The sequence below is a fragment of the Ahaetulla prasina genome, chromosome 2 (assembly GCF_028640845.1).
Source record: "Ahaetulla prasina isolate Xishuangbanna chromosome 2, ASM2864084v1, whole genome shotgun sequence".
Taxonomy (NCBI): domain Eukaryota; kingdom Metazoa; phylum Chordata; class Lepidosauria; order Squamata; family Colubridae; genus Ahaetulla; species Ahaetulla prasina.
Genome location: NC_080540.1, coordinates 62,215,968 through 62,240,634, shown reverse-complemented (window position 1 = coordinate 62,240,634; position 24,667 = coordinate 62,215,968). Strand labels below are relative to the sequence as shown.

At 39.2% G+C, this 24,667-nt stretch overlaps 1 protein-coding gene across 2 annotated transcripts in view; it reads left to right on the top strand.

Moving 5' to 3' along the window:
* Positions 1-698: 698 nt before the first annotated feature.
* ABHD6 (abhydrolase domain containing 6, acylglycerol lipase) overlaps positions 699-24,667 on the top strand; it is a 56,036-nt gene continuing 32,067 nt past the window's right edge. The window contains exons 1-2 of one of the 2 annotated variants that reach the window (XM_058172597.1): positions 699-820; positions 11,767-11,916. In XM_058172597.1, the coding sequence (XP_058028580.1) occupies positions 11,798-11,916 (119 nt within the window). In that variant the 5' untranslated portion in view covers positions 699-820; positions 11,767-11,797. Of the gene's footprint in view, positions 821-2,065; positions 2,188-11,766; positions 11,917-24,667 lie in introns of those variants that run through there. The other variant, XM_058172598.1, reaches the window with a different exon arrangement.

The window sequence follows — 24,667 nt, the reverse complement described above, 5'->3', positions numbered from 1 at the left end:
ATCAATACAATTGAACGTGTCCAGAAATATTTTACAAGAAGAGTTCTCCACTCCTCTGAATATAACAAAATACCTTATGCCACCAGACTTGAAATCTTGGGTTTAGAAAACTTAGAACTCCGCCGCCTTCGACATGACCTGAGTTTAACTCATAGAATCATCTATTGCAATGTCCTTCCTGTTGAAGACTACTTCAGCTTCAATTGCAACAATACAAGAGCAAACAATAGATTTAAGCTTAATGTTAACTGCTTCAATCTTGATTGCAGAAAATATGACTTCTGTAACAGAATTGTTAATACTTGGAACTCACTACCTGACTCTGTGGTCTCTTCTCAAAATCCCCAAAGCATCAACCAAAAACTGTCTACTATTGACCTCATCCCATTCCTAAGAGGTCTGTAAGGGGCGTGCATAAGAGCACAAAAGTGCCTACGGTTCCTGTCCTATTGTTTCCTTTCATTATATCCAATTAATATCGTTATTACATACTTACGCTTATATATCTGCTTATATATTGTATAGTTATTTCATGTTTATGCTTATATATACCGTGTGACAAAATAAATAAATAAAAATAAAAAACAGAGGCGGGAGTTGGTTTCGAGATCGCCATAATTAACTATCGCGCCGATGCCCGACGCGCTACCGCAGCACGTCCATCTCTGTCTTTAGCCAACCCACTCGCCTTTTTCTGTCGGAGGGTAAGGAAACCGCGCGCCGGCCTTGCCTTTAACGCACTGCGAAGCCGAAAAAGACCGGCCGAAGGAGGTGGCGGGGAGCAGGTTATTCGTGGAGCTGAAGTCGCTGCAGCGTCCAGGTAGATTGCCGGAGCGTGGTGGGCGGGCACGGCGGGCAGCCCCTCTAACGGAGGTCTCCGCAATGCAAAATAGGGAGCAGGGAGGCTGGCTTGGCTATGGTCAGGGACGGGAGTCACAAAGCAGCGAAGGGAGGAAGCAAATGGATGAGACCAGAGAATGCGCTTTGGCGGCGAGGGATGCCGGAGCGGGCGTTACGCCAGTGGCTAGGCGGATTCTCAGTGTGTGGGTTTTCCCCGGGGCATAAAGGACCCTGGGACCCCCGAGGCCCGGCAGCCACCGGCAACCCTCCTTTGGAAGCCGGGCCGTGGCGGGGGAGCTTCCTCGCCGGAGCCGATTCCCGGTTTCCTGAGCTTTTTTTTCCCACCCACCCCCCGGGTGGCCCCGCCGACCATGTCTCCCCTGTTTGGCAGCGAGTCCATCGCGAGGCAGGGTTTGGCGGCGCTGCCGGATGGATTGGCGGAGACTGTTTAGGCCCTTTTCAGATTCATCCCAAGGCCTTCAAGGGTTAAAGATGCCGAAGCTGGCGCGCAACCTGGTCCGCCCTACTTAAGGAAGCGATCCTGTCGCGCGAAGGATGGGGGTGAGGGGAACCTAATTCCCCCTAAACGTCGCTCGTTAAAGTCTGGCTGGGACTAGTAGCAGGCGCTGCTTTCCTTCTGAAGGCGCAACCGTGTATGCAGGCGAGGCCTCTGCTTAAATTGTGTTAAATTTGTACCCCATGACTATCATTAAGTGTTGTAAATGTTGTTCCTTGATGAAGGTATTTTTTCCTTTATGTACCTTGAGAGCCTATGCACCAAGACAAATTCCTTGTGTGTCCAATCAAACTTGGCCAATAAAAAATTCTATTCTATATTCTATTCTAAAGTTGCCAAACTACTTGGAGATTTGAGGGAACAAAGTCCTACGCAAATCAGGTATAATAAAAAAATCCGGTAAAAAGGTCATGGAGGGATCGTCTACCAAACCTGTGTCGGTACCTAACTTGCTGGGAAGATTTTTATAAAAAGAGCCCTCAAAGTCTGTTCCCACTTAACACAGCCATACTGCATTAAAAACTTCCAATAGAAGAAAATATATGAGTTCAGGGTTGAACTGTGGAGTCCTTGGTGCTCTCTGGGCTTGGTTGTTCATTTACAGAGGTTTCCTTACACAACTAGGAAACCATCCCTATGGTGCTGATGATCTTATCTATTTGGGTATGAAATGTCTGACACAAATAAACCAGGCTCAGAAAGCCTGGAGGATTTCTCATTACATCATCTCCTTACCTTACTTGGAAGGCATTGATTCATGAAGGCTGTTGTGTTTCAGAAAGAAAAAAAAGTCACATAACTCTGTTAACAGACTTAATACCTACGTACAGGTAAGTTAATGGACCTGTATATATTGTGTATCAGACACAATTGGCAGAAAGAATTATAATACCTAACTTATGTTATTCTTAGAACAGCGGATTGTTCTTCCATTGAGAAATGAGTGTAAAGTCCTAAGTATCTCATTTTCTTTTTATGGTAACCTTCCCCAAGTTGGTTGAGATCAGCTGAGCTCTGCAGAAGTCTTGGCAGTTGGAAATAGTTCCAGCTTGCTTTTTAAAGATATTGCTGCCTGATATTATTTTGCATTTAATATAGTTTCAAAAACCAAACATGCTCTGGGTTGTAGGGTTCAGAGATGGTGACCTTTCTTGAAGTCCTCACATGACTATTTATGTGGGAAGGGAAGTTTTTCTTGCTACTGAGACGCACACAGTTCCAAGTAATTAAAAAAACTTTAAAGAGGAAGAAATTAGCTTAATAGTGTAGAGTATTCAGTATAATAATCTTTTGTTTTCCATGTTGCCTCTCTTTTTAAAGTTGTTTCGCTCAGTGCAAAAATTATAGTTGTGCTGTGTTGGTGCTGCCTGTAGTTAACCTGCAAAAATGTGAATACCCAGTGTGTAAACTAATCACATAGCTGTCATATACAGTACTAAAAATTTGATCTAACGAGGTAATGTAATGTAAATGTAATCTCCCCTTGAAGAGCACCCGGAGGCTCCAGTTGGTTCAGAATGCAGCTGTGCGGGTGATATGTGACACCACTCCTGCGCAGGCTGCACTGGCTACCTGTGGTCTTTCGGGTGCACTTCAAGGTGCTGGCTACTACCTTTAAAGTGCTCCATGGCTTAGGGCCAGGTTATCTGCGGGACCGCCTACTGTTACCGATTGCCTCCCACCGACCCGTGCGCTCTCACAGAGAGGGACTCCTCAGGGTGCCGTCCGCCAAGCAATGTCGGCTGGCGGCCCCCAGGGGAAGGGCCTTCTCTGTGGGGGCTCCTACCCTCTGGAATGAACTTCCCACAGGACTTCGCCAACTTCCTGACCTTTGAACCTTTCGCCGCGAGCTGAAAACATATTTGTTCATTCGTGCAGGACTGGCATAGGATTTTAGATTTTATATAGTTTTAATTTTAATGGGTTTTATTGTTTTAAATTTATCTTAATTAGAGCCAAATTGAATAAGTTTTTTAAATAGTATTTTATCTTGTATTTATCTTGTTGTTTGTTTTATCTGGCTGTAAACCGCCCTGAGTCCCTTGGGAGAAGGGCGGTATAAAAATCTAATTAATTAAATAAATAAATAGTGTGTTGGAAGAAATGTCCATCTGGGTTCAGTTCCAAGTGGGGACACTGGAAACATGGAAAGATGGTTTAATGGTGGTCAGGATCACATGGCTTGAATTCCTGAACAGAAAAGAGCTTTGAATTTCCTGGGGCACAGGAAGAGTATCCTGACTGGTTGTCAGACACCCAGGGAGTGGGGGTCTTAGCTAGTCTTACTGGCTGATGTATTCTTCCCAGGAGCCATGTGGTGAGTTTCTGTTGCTAGATGGGTCCTATTGTGTTGCAGATGATGGTTCCATTGACAAAGGTGGGGAGAATGAGTTTCTGCCTCAGACCCATTGACAAAGGTGGGGGGAGGCAGGGAGCTGCTTTGTCCTTAAAACATGTTCTCCATTTCTCATCCAGGGAAATATGTTCTGCCTTTTTAATATTTTCTAAAATATTTCATTTTTCTAGGAGTGGGGTGGGTGCTAACTTCCTTGTAGTGTAAAACTACAATTTTCTGCATAGATTGCTGGATGCACTTGCTATGATACTGTAGGAATTTAGCACCCACCCCCCACCTAGAAGAATGAAATATTTTAGAAAATATTTAAAAAGGCAGAATATATTTCCCTGGATGAGAAATGGAGAAACATGTTTTAAAGACAAAGCAGCTTCCTGACTCCCCCCCACCTTTGTCAATGGGCCATTAAAGCCTCAGCCAAGCTCACTCATTTCCCCCCACCTTTGTCAATGGGTCAGAGGTAGAAACTCATTCTCACCACCTTTGTCAATGGGCCATCATCATCTGCAACATAATAGGACCCATCTAGCAACAGAAACTCACCACATGGCAAGGCTTAGGCAAGCTTGAGGGACAACCTACAATGTTAGCTAAGACCCCTAGACCATCTGGGAGTTTGACAACCAATCAGGATACTCTTCCTGTGCCCCAGAAAGTTCAAAGCTCAGAAAAAGCATAAAGCCAGGGAGCACACAGGATCTCAGCCCCTTTTCTGTTCAGGAACTCAAGCCATGTGATCCTGACCACCATTAAACCATCTTTCCAAGCAGTCTCCATGTTTCCAGTGTCTTTGTCCCCACTTGGAACTGAACCCAGATGGATATTTCTTCCAACAATACGATGGCTTCAATGGTAACAAAATAGTAATGGTTGCTAACTAATGGTTTAGGGTCAGAGGAAGCATGATCTAGAACAGGGGTGTCAAACTCATGTAATCACGGTGTTGTCACGTGACGTATCGGGACTCCCCCCCCCTTGACTAAACTGGGCGTGGGCAGCACGTGATGCATCTGGCCTGCCGGCCGGGAGTTTGACATCCCTGATTTAGAATATCCCTGCAATTGGAGGAGCAGAGGAAGAAGGCTGTTGCTATATTTCTTCCTTGTAGGTTTTCTGAATATTCAAAAACATGAATAATTTGTTTTTGAAACAAGGTTCAAGGTTACACTCACATTTGGGAGTAACCAGGAATTGCGAGATCTAAGAGATAGTTCTGTGTTTTAGTTAAGAATATCTAAGAAGACTTTCCTCAGGCCATTAAAATTATCAAAATTGAGTGATTATTCAGTGTGGCTCTTCCTTCTCCTCTGCTTGCTATTTACATTGGTTATTTTTAATTTTTGTGGTTTTTGTAAAACATCTTTAGAATATGTCAATGGAATTTAAGGATAAAAACCCTGAAACAAAATACAGATAGTCTTCGACTTACAGCAGTTCATTTAGTGACTGTTCAAAGTTACAACAGTACTGAAAAAGGTGACGTGACTGTTTTTTTATACTTACAACCATTGCAGCATGCCCATGGTCATCTGATCAAAATTGAGATGCCTGACAACATTCCACAGATAAATCTGATGATTTAATCAGTTTGTTTTTGGAAATCCCACACTATTTTAACTTCATTTTCAGCTACATTTTCATCTTTATATTCCCACCAATTTTTCATTATTGGTCATGACTGGCCAAAATCAAGCCTTCAGTTTCTTTTTTTAATGTTCCAGTTGTAAGCCATTGCCAAGTTTTGTCCTAATCTATTTTCCCGTCTTTTGTTGAAATTGACCATGTAATGTTTTTCCTTGTCTGCATTCTATTCTTGTTTTTATTGCATAATTTTGATATCGTTTTGTTTCCTGAAAATTTAGTAAGTTCCAATTTTTAATTTGCATCAAATGCTTGTTCTTGGCTGGCTTTTATGTAAACAGCCAATGCATGCTTTTTTGACTTGAAGTAAACCTTTGCTGCGTTTTTGCAGGGCAGGTATAATCTATTTATATTACCACAGAAATGTAATATGTAGTGAATAGTCATCAGTTTTCTTGTTTTTTGGTTTAAACATGCTGGTTCAGTTTGTATCAAGTTAATAATTCCAGCAGTGTATTGTATTACAGATATACCTCAGATATAGTTTTTCCCTGTACTTTTTCTTAAAGTCATGTTCAGGCGCTTTTATCCATGCAGCATTTTCATTATAGTCTTTTTGAATTTTCCATAGACCTTTCCAAACCTGGATTGGTTTCTTTGTGTTTAGTTCTCCATATTGCCATTTATACTTAAGTAGAATTGTCTTATTGAAATAGCTGGTTTTGCTTAAATTGGATTATTTGTACTTCATAGTATTTAATTTTCCCCACTATTATTATTATTTTTTTGTAGTATGATTTCCAAAGGTTCTTCCATTTTTCTAGTGAATCTGCCTGAATATTTTATTTCTGGAATGAATTTTCTTTGATTTGCTAATTCAGTGGTACTTGAGTCTGGATAAATTCTTTTTCAATACTCAAACATTCACTTTAAGTATCCCTGCTTTGGTGGTTTTGATTTATAATTGCCCCGTAATGGTGTGATTTTAAAACACAGTATCCTTTTGTCTTGCTGTGATCGTTGTTCTTCCGATAATCCTACAGAGCTAGAGGCTGTGGTTGTGAGTCCTGTTGCTCACTTGTTGACAGGTGCTCAGGAACTCTTAACATCTGACACAGTCCTTGTTTACTTTGGCAATATTTCATCTGGTATAGGACTCTTTTTCTGTTTTCTTACCATATTAAATGATTGTTGGATATGCTTAGTCTGACTTTTCCATTAAGACCTGTCTGACATGAATACAAATTGATGAAATCTTGGCTCATAACACATCAGATTCAACAGTGGTTGTAAAGAAGAAAGGGTGGATAAAAGATGTGGCAATACCAGAGGACAATAGAAGAGTAGACAAAGAATTGGAGATCACAGAGTATGAAGATCTGAAAATCGAAATTGAAAGATTATGGCATAAAATAGCTGTAGTGGTGTCAGTGGTTAATGGTGCATAATTATACCACCTGTTGCCTAACACCCCAGGCTTAACAATTGTCCATAAAAAAAAATAGTCTGGATAATGGATATGGCAGTACCTGCAGACAGCAGAAGGGAAGAGAAAGAACTGGAGAAAATAACAAAGCAAAGACATTAATTTCCTTAAGAAAGGAAAAGGATTGTGTGACCAACCACAATAATAACATAAAATAGACAAAGTAATAGAAGATGAAGAAGCCAAAGTGCTCTGGGATTTTAGAATTCAACCTGACATATAACACCCTGGATTTAACATTATTGATATGAAAGACAAAAAAGTTTGGAGAGTGGATGTGGCAGTACCTAGAGCAATGATGGCTAACCTTTTTGCCATTGGGTGCCAAAAGCGTGGGAAGTGTGCGGGGTGGTGGTGTTGCGCACGCACGTGCCCACACCCATAATTTTATAAGCCACTAGTAATATAAACATTCCGGTCCCACCGGAAGTTGGCAAACGGGCCATTTCCAGCCTCCGGAGGACCTCCAGGGTGGTGGGGAAGGCCGTTTTCATCCTCCCCAGGCTCCTAGAGAGGCTCTGTAGCCTGGGGAGAGCAAAAAAGAGCTTATAGAAAACTTTCCGGCTGGGAAAGCCATGCTTTACATCAGTTGCATCAGCTAGCAGCTGAATCTGCCTTCCTGAAATCCATCTCCTCAGTCAGCAACCCAATTTGCCTGCTTTGCTGGCTGAGGAACTCTGGGAATTGAAGTCCACAAACCTTAAAGTTACTAAGTTTGGAGACCCCTGATCTAAAAAATATAAATAAAATAAAATAATAAAGTAAAATATTTGTGCAGCTTTCTGAGATTTGGTGTGTTTCTGTAGTGTTTCACTCTTAACTACACAAACACAAAATCTCACAAAGTTGTATGTGGCATTTTGTGTGTATGTGTGAGTCAGTTGTGTTGTGTGTGTGTAAAGTGTGAAAGTTGGTTTTTGAGCTTTTTGTGGCTGTGTGAGGTTCATCCATGTTGCAGGGGCCATTTTGGGTGAAGTGCAGCTGCTTTTACATTGTGTATGAGTCAGTTGAGTTGTGTTGTGTGTGTGTAAAGTGTGAAAGTTGGTTTTTGGTACCTCTTACTGTTTTTTATACTTCATTTATTATTTTTATTATTTATTGTGATTGGCCATGCCCACCCAGTCATTTGACCACCAAGCCATGCCCACCAATTAAGCCACACCCATAGAACCGGTAGGGAAAATTTTTTAGATTTCACCCCTGCCCCAGGCCCTCCGGAGGCAGGAAACAGCCTGTTTCCCTACTTTTGTTGGGACCAGAACGCCCGAAAATCAGCTGACCGACATGCACATGCATGCTGGAGCTGAGCTTGCATGCCAACCGATATGGCTCCACGTGCCACGTGTGGCACGCATGCCATAGGTTCGCCGTTATGGCTCTAGGTGGTTACTGGATGTAGTACCAGAAGCAAAATGAGATGGTTTTGCTTCCCTAAGACTTTCATTCCCATTTTACACTCTTCATCCCTGAAAATGAGTGCCCCCAAATTGTCCCTCCATTTTTTTTTATTTTTTTTTGTAAAAAGTTTTATTTTCATTTTCCAACAACCTATTCAATATACAGTCTCTTATTCAACATTAATCATTAACTTTCATTAGTTACTTATTCGGACCTGCCCAGCTACCACTTCCTTCCTTAACAAACCTTCCTCCTCCCTTCTCTACTTTCTTCTACTTTCTTCATCCTTCCTCTCCTTCGCTTTTCTACATCCTCTCCTCTTTCCCTACTCTTCTCTTCCACCCTTTCTAACCCTCTCTCTTTCCCCTTTCTTCTTGCTCTCCTTTCCCTTTTCTACCTCTCTTCCTACCTGCTTTCTTCCTTCACTCCTCCTCTCCTCTCCATTCCTTCTGAAATGGCAGCTGAGCAGCCCGCTTTCATTTCAAATTATTTCTATTTCTTAATTACATATCTTCAATCATTCCTTTACATTGATCCTTCATCTCCCCTCCCCTCCCCCTTCTCACCCCCCGAGACTTCCCAGAACAAAGTACAGGGTATAAAATTAACAATCATAAATTAAAATACAACATAAGTCAAGACCTTAACTCCCCTTCCAAAAACAAAAAAAAAAACTCTTCCAGTCCATTATATATCAGTCCATTCCACTCCTAAAATCTTCAGAATCTTCCAATTAAGTTAGTATTTTCAGTTCATCAATAAAATATCTTCATCAATTAAGACCAAATATATATCCAATCTTCATCGATCAAGACCAAAACGATATTCCATCTTCCAGTGTTCATCAAAAATTCTTCTATAATATACCTTTCTTCCTTAACAGTGTCCCAAACATAATTCATATTTCCAGCTTAAATTCTTAAATTTTTATCCAATCTCCAAAAGTAAACAATATTCTATCTTCTCATATCTTTAATATCACTTACCTAAATCAAATAACATTGCTAATATTAATATTTCTTCAATTTACCTTACAATTAAACCCTATATATATATATATATATATATAAAAGATACCATCAAAATCACATCTTAAACATTCTCCTTCCCCTTGTCTTCTATCTTACACATTTCCTTACACATTTTCAATCTCCAAAAATATCACTTACATAAATCAAATAACATTACAAATATTAATATTTCTTCAATTTACCTTACATCTAACAAATAACATTATTAAAATTATAACTTATATCCAAAATATATCAATTATAACAATTAAATTCTATTTAACCAAATACCAACATTACATCCATAAATTTTTCTATCTGTCCTCCAAAAGTTAAACAATATTCCATCTTCCCATTCCTTTATACCTCACATATATCAAATAGTGATATACCCAAAATAAGTCAGTTGTAAAAATTAAACCCTATGTATATATATTAAAAAAAGAAAATACCATCAAAATCACATCTTAAGCATTCTCCTTCCCTTGTCTTCTATCTTACACATTTCACACATTTCCTTACACATTTCCTCCATCTACTCACCCAATCAGCTTAACATCTAACAATAAAGACTTTCCAATCTTAATATATTGGTGTAAAATCTCTTATTTAAAAACTTAATAAGAAAAGATAAGCCTCCAAAAGTTCCTATTAAAAGAAAAAAGAAGAGAATAAAAAAAAAGATCCATATTTAAAATAAAGAAGTTTGCAAGATTTTAATAGTTAGTTCTGTTTGCTTAAGAGCCATTCATAAACTGTAAAATCTACCAAAAGAGAAAAAGAAAAATTTCAATAAACTTTTCTTCTTGAACATTGTGATAAAGAAAAAAGTAAAAAGAGAAAAAAATCATTAACAGTTCTTGTTCATTTCATTTTAAAAAGTAGCTTGTTATACTCTTCTTCTTTATAGCTTCGCTTTCCTTTGTATATTGCAAACGCCATTTTAAATCCACTCAAGTTGAAAGTTAATTCAAAGGAAAGTTATTTAAGAGCTGAAGTTAAGATTTATTACTTGCAAATTCTCTATTAAGAAAAAAAAAAAAGTAAAAAATAAAAAATAAAAGTTTCCGTATTTAAAATGAAAAAGTTTGCAAGATTTTAATAGTTAGTTCTGTTTGCTTAAAAGCCATTCATAAACTGTAAAATCTACCAAAAGAGAAAAAGAAACTTTTCTTCTTAAACATTGTGATAAAGAAAAAGGTAAAAGGAGAAAAAAATCATTAACAGTTCTTGTAAAAGTAGCTTGTTATATTCTTCTTCTTTATAGTTTCGTTTTCCTTTGTTTATTGCAAACGCCATTTTAAATCCACTCAAGTTGAAAGTTAGTTCAAAGGAAAGCTATTTATGAGCTGAAGTTAAGATTTATTACTTGCAAATTCTTGCTAGTCCTCCTGCTTTGCTCTGTCTGTGTTGAATTCTCTTTAGGAATAAATCTTGACACAGAGATGGTCGCGGCTTCTCGTTCTGTATAAACAGAAGCACCCTGGGCACGGAGCTTCGTCAGGCTAAAGGGGAGCTCTCACCCTTCGATCCCCTGGTTAAATTCCAGGGGATCCCGGGGAGCTCTACCCAAATCCTGACCACTCTTCCCTCCCCCTTCATCCGGGGGAGGGAATCCCAAACCGTTTGACAGCCCATGTACGCTGTCAGGGACGGTTTGACGAAACCCAGGGCAGACGATCCCAAAGGAACGTCCGCGAAGCCTGCGTTGCCACCGGAAGCCTATCCCTCCATTTTTTTTATGGTGCCAATATAATGATTTTGGGAGACCTTCTAAATCTATGGCCTTTAGAAGATCATAGAAGCCAAGACAATTCCCAGCCTTTTAGAAATTGCCCATGTCTGTCTAAGGAAACACTTTTGAAAGGCTTGCATTAATCTAGAAAACAATCTTTTTTTTTAAATTTCTTTTTGTCACAACAGTATACATAAACAATTGTCATAGATAAAACAACATATCTTGAAGAAAAAATATATATATATATATATAAGTAAAAAAAATATGCATCAACTATATTAATTTGATATAATGAAGAGAACAATAGGACAGGAACGGTAGATTGATTGCAATTGAATTGCAATCAATCTCTTGAAATTGAGTGAATCAAGTTAAGGTTATATGTCTTTTGGATAACCTTTCCTCTTTTCCTGTTTCTCGGTTAGCTTTTGAAGATACTTCTCTAGAGAAGCAATTTTGTTTGCCTCTGTCTTTGCAGCCAAGAAGAGGCTCTCCCAAAACCAAGGATCTGGCCATTTCCCTCTCCTTTTCCAAGAGAAACCCAACCCATTGTTTCTGTGAATGCTTTTGTGGCATCAGTGAGATATGGTTCCAATGTACAGTACCTGTGTTTGTCAATTCAACTGTCCCTCTTTATTCATTCATCTCCTTTATTTTTGATCCTGAAATTTAACTGAAGGAAAATATGGTTATCCTGGAACATTTGAAAAAGAGAACAGATAGATTAGCTCAAAAGTGTTGCCTGAGATCCTGTACAATATCTATTCTACATCTTTGCTTTCAGGCTTTTGTTGTTTGGCTACTTTCAGACTTACATTTCTACTTCTTTTACCCATGCAGGTGAAGAAAGCAGAACTGTGAAGAAGGCAAGATGGATCTTGATGTGTTAAACATGTTTGTAATAGCGGGAGGCACTTTGGCCATTCCCATTTTGGCATTTGTGGCCTCCTTCCTCCTGTGGCCTTCAGCACTGATCAGAATATATTACTGGTAAGCTTTTTATTTTGCTTGGCATCGGTTTCTGTTGCTTTTATAGAAAAATATACAGCTGCTGGTATTTGCTTAATTAAAATGACGAAAGCTACATTTCTTTCAAAGAGGGTTCTTGCTTTCCACCTTGTTATAGCTGCTTTCTTGGCATCGCAAATTCTAAAAACTGGAGGTTTCTGGTGCCAGATGTAACATGATGTTCCTGTGGTGGGAAGATAGTGTAAATATTACTTTGGGAACATGATATCCTTTATCCTCCAATCTGTTCATCAAAGAATATTGAAAAATGTTATTTCACAACTGTAGGATGTGTAAAGCTCATGGTGGTTGGGGAGTTCTGTGGATTGAATTGAATAGATTTCAAATTGCTGAGATTGAGAAACAATGTTGTAAGATACCAATTATCTGGCTGTTGAAACTAACCTAATTAGGCAGTGTTTTTGAAAGTCTGATACATAGATTCACTTAAAGGCAGTTTCCTCAGGGCATGATGAGAAAATACAACCTTATGCCTAACATCAACTGGGCCGGTCACTCTCATTCCAACCCACATCATATGGTTATTGTTGTGGGGAAAATGGGAGGTGGAAGGAATAATAAGTATGTTCTTTGCCTTGAGTTATTTATAAAAATAATAAAGATGGACTATAAATAAACTATTGTGTAGTGAGCTTCAGTAGGCAAGAAGCAGACCAGCATAGCTACAACAGCATTTATTGACTCAAAACTGGAACTGAGGAACAGCGGGCAAATGCCTGTAATTTATACCTTGGGCCCACAGGGCCTTAACCAATCATAATCCTTTAAAAAGGCTGGCCAAATACGAATGTTCTAAGTTTCCCTCCAAACCAGTTGGAGTTAACAGTTAGGGTCATCTAAAGGTTAATTTCACTTTAGCAGGGTGTATCTAATTTTGGAGGGAAAATTAAGAGGGAAAAAGCTCGACGATTATTGGCCAGCACCCTGGCTAAGAGACTATATAGGGAGAGCTTCTCCTTCTGTACATTTGCTGGATTCTCACTGTGAAATAAAGAGCTGTTGTTCATATAGACCTTTCTCCTGTCTCCTCACTCACCCAACTTAACACAGGGCTTAACACAACTATATATAGTCAATACATAACATAAACAACATAACATAATCAGTGACATGCATCCACTGCTCTTTGGAGAGTTGATCCCTGTGTAAAATACCATCGCAGGAAGATGTCTTATATGAGATTGGGTATTGTGATCATTTAATGGTCCATATTATTGTGATAAGCCAGTAATATTCAAGGATTTCAGACAGGGGTCTCCTCTACCATCTGACTCTAAAATTCTTTTATCTCAAGTTGTTCAGGATTGAATGGAGCACCCTTGCCAAGCAGAATAGCATTCTTCCACTCAGCTGTGGCTTATCTGAGGTCGGGTTGGACAATTATTTTACAACTAGGTCTGTATGCATGCATAATAGACAACAGGGTGTTAGAATATTTTAATCTGTAAAGTTATTGTTACTGTTAATGCTCAGTTAGTATAATACAGAATTCTCTTAACAGCATGTATCTCTAAGTAGCAAAGCATGTATTTAGTTTTGGTTGCTAGGCAGTAGATTATTACCTAGGTTACTTTGCCTGATTTAGGAAACTAGATCCCCATGAGTAAAGATGACGGGAGCTTATTTCCTTGAATGGGGACAGATTCTTTACCAAATGGAGCCATCCACAAGCTACTTTAAATGGTTAAGTATAAATAAAAGTTAGGTGGGATAAGAATATCGTCTTTGATGACCTTACCACAAGGAGAATTATTGACGAGGGAAAGTGAAGGAAATGTCCCCATGGACAAGGGGAAAAAGGCAATCTTAACTGTGAACCATGGAATAGAAACAAGGGAATTGGTTTTCCTTCTCACATATGTAACACTCATCAGCATAAATGCTGCTTTGACCATTATGGGTTTCTCTCGTGCCTGGTTGAATCTTCCCTTTGGAACAATTCCTGCTGAATTGTATATCATCAGTAGCTGATTTTTGACTTTTCCCCCCCTTCATTGTTGGTTGGTGCACAGATTTTCTGCTCTTCCATCAGAAAAGAACAAACAGCTCAAAACTAAAACATTCTCTGGAATATGGCTATCTGGGAAATTGGTTAGCTTCGCTGTAAATGCATTACTAACCCCCAGTACAGGTTGGATCCAGACTTAATAATATCTAGATAGATTTACTGAAATTAATAGGCTTAAGGTGGGCAAGATTAATCTGTATCTCTCCAATTTCAGTGGGCCTATTTTTAGAACACCAAGTCTGCATTCAGTCCAGGGTAATGCAATATATTGTCTTGCCTTTTTTGTCAAAATTATGTCCATTATGTCAAAAGAAATCTAAACGACTGCTTTGTTTTCGCCATGATTCTCTGGAAATACATATGGTAGCAAAGTGCTGATTCTTCTGCTTTATCCCCACAAATTCAAGGGCATTGAAATTCCCATTTTAGTCAGATTTGAAACATTTTCCTAACTGGATTATAGATTTCTTTATCTTAGTCACTTCATCTGGAGATTGGGTGAAAGTGAAAGCATGTGTCTATTCTTTGGGCTGGAAGAATTCAATTCCTGGACTGATTGTCCTGGTTTCGGTGCCCTTCGACAATCAAATGAAATTTGAGGCAGAAATGTTCAGTGACAATACCATCATCCTTTTCCTTATCCTACAAAGGCAGATGTGTTTGTGTCCTATCAAAATTTAATTGGTGGCTTCCAGATATGCGGGGAAAACTCTTGGGAGTTTCCAGCCAGGAAATCTGAGAATTGTAATCTGTTATTCTTGGAAGCACTAGGTTAGGGAAAACCTGTTGCAGTGTAGGACCTGCACCAGGGGTGAAATCTAATTTTTTTTTGCTACCGGTTTGGTGAGCGTGGTTTGGTGGGGGGCATGTGACTCGGTGGGCGTGGCTATGTGACTGGGGGATCAGAAGACAGAAACTCACTAGCAAGGTCCTGCTGGAGCAGGGTTGAACTAGATGACCTCCAGGTCCCTTCCAGCCCTGGATTATCCTCTGAAACTGACTCTAATGCCAGGTTTGTACTCCTCCCTCCCTCCCTCCCTCCCTTCCTTCCTTCCCTGCCTCCTTTCTCTCTCTCCCTCTCCCTCCCTCTCTCTCTCTCTCTCTCTCTCTCTCAAATGAACCCCCCACACCCCATTTTTCCTCCCAGCAGGCTCTGCTAGGCAAACCAAAAAATGGGGGGGGGAGTCCATTTTTTCCCCCAGCAGGCTTCCCTGAAGTTTCCCTGAAGCCTGCTGGGAGGAAAAACGGACTCCCCCTTCCCCATTTTTTGGCTAGCACCCAGTTCGGCCGAAGAAAAAATGCTTTTAAAAGTAAAAAAAAAACCCTGATGATCGCGCAACTCAGCTGGACATGGGCGGGGTGGCGGGGCAAGGATTTTTGCTGCCGGTTCTCCAAACCACCCGCTGCCATCACTACCGGATCACGTGATCCGGTCTGAACCAGGACCATTTCACCTCTGACCTGCACCTATGAACAATATTTAAGATATGTGGGTCAATCTTTAATTTATACAGATGGGGAATGGTCATCTATATGAGCATTCCCCATCTGTATACACAGTGAGATGTTTTCTCCCTGCCGCCCCTAGCATTCCCACTGTTTGAGGTAGATGGTTTCTCAGCAGAGATACCTGATGAGTTGGCTTGAGTTTTCTCCTTCTATTTTTTCGCCCACATTTTGGTCCTCATTCTTCAGTGTTTTCCAGTGACTGCTGCATCTGGTAGTGATACTGTGCAAGAGATAATGTCAGCTTTGGATAATTAGTCTGTCCTGTATACTGCTAGTCCATCTGCAGGCCCTGAGTAAAATTTTGATCTGGAACATCTTTCTAAAAATATTGATATAGGACAAATTGTTCCTTGTGTAAAGAAAAACTTTTGGACTCAGAATGTAAAGTTCAAAACCTCAAAGCAGGACCTTCAGGGTACAATAGGTGATGGAGGTCATATGCCTTAGGCAAACTCAGTCCTTTGGATCCCACTTTCATTTAATGGCAGTTCTATCACATATCTCTTAAACTGCCTGTGGAATCCTAGAGATCAGTCAGTTCTGGTGGATAGTATTCAATTGGGATTTGGAAACAGTGAGTTGAGATTCCCACTGATTTACCCTCTAGACAGCTTTATAGTAGCCCTTTGAGCTATTGATTAATCTAACGGCCATTGCAAGGACTAGTGTGCGATGACTGCCAATTAAAGGCTTGGAATATTAGTTTATATTTCAGTTGGAGGAGTGAACTGAGGAGAAGTATCTGGGCTACCTAAGTGGAAGGCAAGAGTTGAGGAAGGCTCAGAGTTTTAATAGGGTATCTTCAGTGACCAGGGGGGCAAAAAGGCCAAGATGTCTATATGATTAAAGCTCTGTATAGGGGGGCGTGGCCATGACCGTGGTGGGGTAAGGACCTTTCCTTCACTTCACAGGGCTTATTAATGAAGATTTATGAGAATTTATGCCGTTTGGAATGCACTGTTATGGACGAAAGTTAATAAATCATGAACTGAAAGTGTTAACAGCCCAGCAGATTGAATTTAAAACTGGTAGGTCATTTGAAACGGCTTGAATTAAGGAGTTTCTACAGCGTGGATTGACCGAGCCGGCAGACAGGATAAGTTGGAATAAATTACTGTGTTCTGTTTTTTCAAAATTAACTATCTTGTTCTGTGTTAAAAATTTTTTATTTTACTGCTGAGGCTAAGTGAAGGACTGAATTTGATAATGAGAAGATTTTTTTTTTTTTGAGCCTTCCGGAAGTTCAGCCAAGAAGAATTTATCTGCTTTGTTGTCGTGGAGGAAAAATGGCGCTGATTAATGTTAGCTGTGAAGTTTTGTGTTTCTTTGTGGAGTAATAAATCATGAACTGAAAGTGTTAACAGCCCAGCAGATTGAATTTAAAACTGGTAGGTCATCTGAAACGGCTTGAATTAAGGAGTTTCTACAGCGTGGGATGGCGGCAGACAAGATAAGTAAGTTGGAATAAATTACTGTGTTCTGTTTTTTCAAAATTAACTATCTTGTTCTGTGTTAAAATTTTTATTTTACTGCTGAGGCTAAGTGAAGGACTGAATTTGATAATGAGAAGATTTTTTTTTTTTTTTGAGCCTTCCGGAAGTTCAGCCAAGAAGAATTTAATTGAAGAGAAGAGAAACTGATTTTTTATTGGATTGTTTGGTAGTAAGAGGATTTTACTGAGCTAATTTTTTCTTTATTTTTTTTCTCTGAGAGCAAATTAATAGCTTGTTTATATTACCAAAAAAAAAAAAAGGATTTTGCTTCGTTTAAGTTGGTTTGTCTTCCTTTCTGCTTTGCTGCGTGGAGGAAAAATGGCGCTGATTAATGTTAGCTGTGAAGTTTTGTGTTTCTTTGTGGAGAATCCTTGAACTTGAGAGATAACAGTGCAAATAAGCCGCTTCAATTAAAAGACAGTCGTCCTTTGATCTTCACTAAGACCCTCTGTAAAATTGGTTTGGAATCCTAGTTTGGGAAATTTTTGGTTTTTTCAAAATGACTCAACAACTTTCAGAACGCAGCAACTTGCTGCAGCTTTAAATAAAATTGGGGAAAAATAGCAGGACTATCAGAGCGTATAGATAATTTGACATTGAAACTGACATCTGAAATGCAGAATTTAAAGCAAGAGATGAATGAAAACTTTGCAAAACAAAAAGAGGAAATGATAATGATTAAAGATGAAATGGAGCAGATGCATGTGCATGAAGTAAAAGTAGATCGGCAAATTGGTAAAATATTTTATAAAAATGAGCAGCAAGATAAGAGAATCTGTCTTTTGGAAGAAGAGATGAGGAAATATAATTTAGTTATCAGAGGAATCTCAGAAGAAAAGGAGGATAAATTGAAACAGCGGGTTTTGAAATGGATTAATGATTTGGATACGCAACTTACGTTCACAATAGCAGACCTGGCAAGTGTTTTTAGAATTGGATATAGAAGGCAAAATGGTTCTAACAGAAACGTGCTTGTCAGGTTCGCAAATCTTGGTGATAAGTTGGAAGTTATGGCCAAGGTGAGAGAGTTGGGAGATGCTTTGGAGTTCAAGGAAGACTATTCAAGTCTTCCGGATATATCAAGAGAAGAAAGGGCATGGAGATTTTTTTTAAAACCAATCACAAAAGTTTTGAGGGATAATGGAATTAAATACAATTGGAGGCCACCACAACAATTGAAATTTTTTTATAAAGGAAGGATGCGTACAATCACCCCAGATATAGATGCATTATTATATTTACGGGAGCTTGGACTGATTGAGATGGAGGATTTAATGGAGATAAAAGATCAAATGCTTCAGATGGGTGGAACATACGCGGAAAAATCAATCCCAGAAGAAGAAAAAGGGGCTATTGGAGGGCAAGACTCCAAAGGGTTAAAGAGGAAAGAAATATCACCTGTGTTGGTTGAACAGAAGAAGAGTCGTGAGGATACAGTAAGAGAAGAAGCAGATAAGAGTCTTGGAAAATCTGAAGCTGAATGCGGGTCATCGCTATCTTTTTTTGAGTGATGAATTTAAATAGACAGCCCGAAAGAAGTGGCCCGGCATTGGCACGCCCCTCTCCCCATTCTCTTTATAGAGGCGAAATCGATGAGGATGTGGGGAAGAAGATTGTTTGTACTTTATTGTTTGTTTTGTTTTTGTTTTTTCTGTTTTCTTATTGTTGTTTATATGTTAAATATGGTAGTTTAATGTCGGGTGGTGGGCACAGAAAGGAAGATGCGGGATAGGATTAAAAATTTATATTTTAAATGGGAGTTATAAAAATAATGTCATGGAATGTGAAGGGTACAGGAACCAGATTAAAAGAAGAAGATTGGAGCTTAAGATTAAAAGGATTTGCCAGACATTTTATTTTACAAGAAACCCATCAGAAATCTGAGAATTGTAATCTGTTATTCTTGGAAGCACTAGGTTAGGAAAACCTGTTGCAGTGTAGGACCTGCACCAGGGTGAAATCTAATTTTTTGCTACCGGTTTGGTGAGCGTGGTTTGGTGGGGCATGTGACTCGGTGGGCGTGGCTATGTGACTGGGGGATCAGAAGACAGAAACTCACTAGCAAGGTCCTGCTGGAGCAGGGTTGAACTAGATGACCTCCAGGTCCTTCCAGCCCTGGATTATCCTCTGAAACTGACTCTAATGCCAGGTTTGTACTCCTCCTCCCTCCCTCCTTCCTTCTTTCCCTCCTTCCTTTCTCTCTCTCTCTCTCTCTCTCTCTCTTTCTCTCTCTCTCTCTAAAAAACCCCACACACCCCGTTTTTCCTCCCAGCAGGCTCTGCTAGGCAAACCAAAAAATGGGGGGGGGAGTCCATTTTTTCCCCCAGCAGGCTTCCCTGAAGTTTCCCTGGAGCCTGCTGGGAGGAAAAACGGACTCCCCCTCCCCCATTTTTTGGCTAGCACCGGCCGAAGAAAAAATGCTTTTAAAAGTAAAAAAAAAACCCTGATGATCGCGCAACTCAGCTGGACATGGGCAGGGTGGCGGGGCAGGGATTTTTGCTACCGGTTCTCCAAACCACCCGCTGCCATCACTACCGGATCACGTGATCCGGTCTGAACCAGGACCATTTCACCTCTGACCTGCACCTATGAACAATATTTAAGATATGTGGGTCAATCTTTAATTTATACAGATGGGGAATGGTCATCTATATGAGCATTCCCCATCTGTATATACAGTGAGATGTTTTCTCCCTGCCGCCCCTAGCATTCCCACTGTTTGAGGTAGATGGTTTCTCAGCAGAGATACCTGATGAGTTGGCTTGAGTTTTCTCCTTCTATTTTTTCGCCCACATTTTGGTCCTCATTCTTCAGTGTTTTCCAGTGACTGCTGCATCTGGTAGTGATACTGTGCAAGAGATAATGTCAGCTTTGGATAATTAGTCTGTCCTGTATACTGCTAGTCCATCTGCAGGCCCTGAGTAAAATTTTGATCTGGAACATCTTTCTAAAAATATTGATATAGAACAAATTGTTCCTTGTGTAAAGAAAAACTTTTGGACTCAGAATGTAAAGTTCAAAACCTCAAAGCAGGACCTTCAGGGTACAATAGGTGATGGAGGTCATATGCCTTAGGCAAACTCAGTCCTTTGGATCCCACTTTCATTTAATGGCAGTTCTATCACATATCTCTTAAACTGCCTGTGGAATCCTAGAGATCAGTCAGTTCTGGTGGATAGTATTCAATTGGGATTTGGAAACAGTGAGTTGAGATTCCCACTGATTTACCCTCTAGACAGCTTTATAGTAGCCCTTTGAGCTATTGATTAATCTAACGGCCATTGCAAGGACTAGTGTGCGATGACTGCCAATTAAAGGCTTGGAATATTAGTTTATATTTCAGTTGGAGGAGTGAACTGAGGAGAAGTATCTGGGCTACCTAAGTGGAAGGCAAGAGTTGAGGAAGGCTCAGAGTTTTAATAGGGTATCTTCAGTGACCAGGGGGGCAAAAAGGCCAAGATGTCTATATGATTAAAGCTCTGTATAGGTTTTTTTAAATACACACATTGCATGCACAATGCACATATAAAAGGGGCAGGGCCAGGGGTGAAATGCTCCCAGTTTGGACTGGATGGGCTGATCTGGTAGCGATAGCGGCGGGTGGTTCAGAGAACAGGTAGCAAAAATTCCTCCCCTCCCCTGCCAATGCCCATTCAATGCCTGGTCGCTCGCTTCCCGGCTTGCCACTTCTTTTAAAAAATGCTTTTAAAAGGTAAAAAAAGGGCTCTGACAATCCCAGCTGAGTTCCAGGTTGGGAATATTTCCCCCTGCCAGGTTAAGGTATTTTTAGCAGTCAAACAGGTTAATAGTGGCAAGATATAGACAATTATGTAAAATCCCTGTTTTAGTTATTCTGCAAAAGGCCATTTGTTCTTTTTTACTTTGCTATCTAAGCATCATTCTTCGGCTCAGTCTTTGTTAACAGTAATGGCTCATACCCGACATTCCCCAACCGCACCAAAAACGACCTAACACATATAGATTTCACTAAAGAAAATGTTGAAAAAGCTCTTCGCAAACTGAAACCATCCCTATCTATAGGACCTGATGGACTATGTGCATACTTCTTAAAAAAGCTTTCCATTAATATAGCAGAACCCCTAAGCATAATCTTTGGAAAAGCCTTCACGACCAGTTCCCTTCCCAAACTTTGGTCACTAGCCATGGTCATCCCTGTCTTCAAAAAAGGAGGCCCCAGCTTAGTTGAAAATTACAGACCAATCTCTCTTTGCTGTGTCACCTGTAAAGTTATGGAATCTATCATCAACCAATCCATTATCCTCCACCTAGAAACAAACAATCTACTCTCTAATAAACAATTTGGTTTCAGAAAAAAATTATCATGTAACTTACAACTTCTTCACTGCAAAAACATATGGACTACAAATCTTGATCAAGGCAAAACAATAGATGCAATTTACATGGACTTCTGTAAAGCTTTTGACTCAGTGGTACATGACAAACTTCTCCTAAAACTAAAATCCTATGGCATCTCCGGACCCCTTCACAATTGGATATCAGCGTTCCTGTCAAACAGACAACAAGTGATCAAAATAGGCAGTGCCCTATCAAATCCTGTTCCTGCCAATAGTGGTGTTCCCCAAAGCAGTGTTTTTGGACCAACACTCTTCATATTATACATTAATGATCTCTGTGACCATATTAAAAGTAACTGTGTTCTTTTCGCTGATGATGTCAAACTATTTAACACTACCAACAATATAGCTACCTTTCAAAAAGACCTTGACTTTGTGTCAGAATGATCAAAAACTTGGCAACTCCAAATCTCAACCAGCAAATGCTCTGTCTTACACATTGGAAAAAAGAATCCAAACCTAAATACAAACTCGATGGACATTACCTTACAGATGACCCCCACCCTGTCAAAGACCTTGGAGTTTTCATATCCAATGATCTAAGTGCCAAAGCCCACTGCAACTACATCGCAAAAAAGGCTTTAAGAGTTGTAAACCTAATCTTATGTAGTTTCTTCTCCAGAAACACTACACTACTAACCAGAGCTTATAAAACATTTGCTAGACCAATTCTTTTTTTTTTTTCAGGGCAAATTTTTTTTAATTTTCCATAATAATTCCCACAATTTGACCAGTGTACAATACAATCACTTATCCAACAATCGATCCTATACTCAAATTATGCTCAATCAGGGCTGTTCGACCGCCACTCCCTCCCTTAATCCTTTCTACCCTTCTCATCCTTCTTCGACTTTCCCCACCATCCTTCTCCTCGCTTTCCTGTTTCCCCTCCTCTTTCCCACTTCTCACTACCATCCTTTCTAACCCTCTATCTTCTTCTCCTTCTCCTCCTCCTATCCTTTCTTCTCCCTTCTTTCCTACCTACCTACCTGCCTACCTACTTTCTTCCTTCTTTACTCCTCTTTCCTCCCTTCGGGAGTGGTTACCGAGCAGTCCCGACTTTACACCATTCCAACTTGTTTAATTCTACCATTATTCCTGTACAATGGCAATCAATCAATTTATAATCTTCCCCTCCCCCCCCCGAGACTTCCCAGAACAGAATACAGGATATTGTAACTAACAAACATAATCTAAAATATAACATAAAACATATTCCATTTCACACCATCACACCATCACACTATCAATTCCCTTCTTTCTTAAACTCTAATACATAGCAATTCCTAACTTCACTCAAAAACTAATTGATATTTTTTAATCTGATACTTATTTTGAATATAATCAATCCACTTTCTCCATTCCAAAATATATTTTTCTTGTGTACAGTTTTTCAAGTAGGCAGAAATTTTTGCCATTTCTGCTAAATTTGATACTTTACTAATCCATTCTCCAATTGTAGGTAAGTCTTCTTTCTTCCAATATTGTGCAATCAATAGTCTTGCAGCAGTTATTAAATTCAAAACCAGTTTTGTCTCTATAACAGTGCAATCTGGAATTATTCCTAATAAAAAGAACTGTGGAACAAACTTGATCTTCTTTTTCAAAATATTCTGCATAATCCACCATATTTTAATCCAAAAGGCTTTAACTTTTTTGCAAGTCCACTATATATGATAATAGGTAGCATCCTCACAATCACATCTCCAACATTTTGCTTTCATATTTGGATACATACATGACAGTTTTTTAGGATCTAAATGCCATCTATAAAACATTTTATAAAAATTTTCTCTTAAATTTTGTGCTTGCGTAAATTTAACATTCCTCAGCCAAATTTTTTCCCATGTTTCTAACATTATAGGTTGTTGAAAATTTTGTGCCCATTTTACCATACAATCTTTAACCAACTCCATTTCTGAATCAATTTCAACCAATACATTATATAATCTCTTTATATGCTGTTGACCTTGATCTTTTATTTGTTTTACCAAATTATCATCACTTTGCCTTATACCAATTTTCTGATCTATTTTCCATCTAGATTGCAATTGTCCATACTGGAACCATGTATAATTTCTCCCTTCATCCCTCAATTTCTCCCTAGATTTTAACTGTAATTCCCCTTTTTCCATAGTCAAAAGCTCTTTGTAAGTGATAACCTCCATTTTTTGTAATATATTTATATTCTCTATCATATGTCTGGGGATAGTCCATATTGGTATCTTTCCATCTAATTTATATTGATATTTTTACTCTTTATATAAACAACTAGTCCATTCTTCTTTTCTGTAGCAGATGCAACAAAATGTATTCCCAATTTTGAATTTATCAAATATTTCTAGTCTAATGTTCTAATATGTGTTTCTTGTAAACATACAATGTCATTTTTAAATTGCTTCAAGTAATGAAATATCTGTCTTCTCTTTTGTGGTGAGTTTAATCCATTAACATTCCAAGATAAAAGTCTAATTGCCATTTATCAGCAATCGGAAACTTTTGAAGCACCAGCCGCAAATCATATCTTTCTTTGGGCCTTGCTCCTCCCAGTGTTTTCGTCTTGGTAATAGCAGATTGAGCCTGTTGAGCCTTTTCTTCTTGTTCCTTGCGTTTGACAGCCACTCTTGTCATCCTTGGCTCTTTTGGAATCTCTGATCCCATCTTAGACACATCCAACACTTGTGAAAGGTCTTCTTCCATTACTATCACTTCTTTTTCTTTAATTTCGCCTTCCTTTCTCCTACCATCCGGAGATGGTGGACTTTTAAGCATAAAACTCTCGTGCTTTACTGACTATATTAAGACGATGTGCTTTCCCTTCATAGTAAACTATTATACCTGTTGGGATGTCCCATCTATACTCAATCTGACGTTTTTTAAGTTCGTTCACCAAAAAAGCAAACTCTTTCCTACCTCTCAACATTTTTGGGGGAATTTCCTTTAGTATTAAAATATCTTGGCCAGCCGCTTGAATCTTGTCTCCTTTAAAAGAAGCTTGTAAAATCTCATTTCTCACTGTTCTAGTAGTAAAATAAATAACAATGTCTCTCGGAAGATTTCTTTGTCTTGCTATCCAGGAATTCACACGATAAATTTTGTCAATATGAAAAGCCACATCTGCTGGCCGAACTGCCAAAATCTCCGCAAAGGCCTCAGAAAAAAATTGTTTCAAATTCTCTTGTCTATGTTCTTTCAGGCCACGTATTCGTAAAGCAAGTTCCATAGCTCTATATTGTACCAAAACAATTTCATCATCAACTTTATCCATTTTACTTTGAACTACCTCAATCTTATTTTCCAATTTTAAATTAACTTTCTTTATTTCT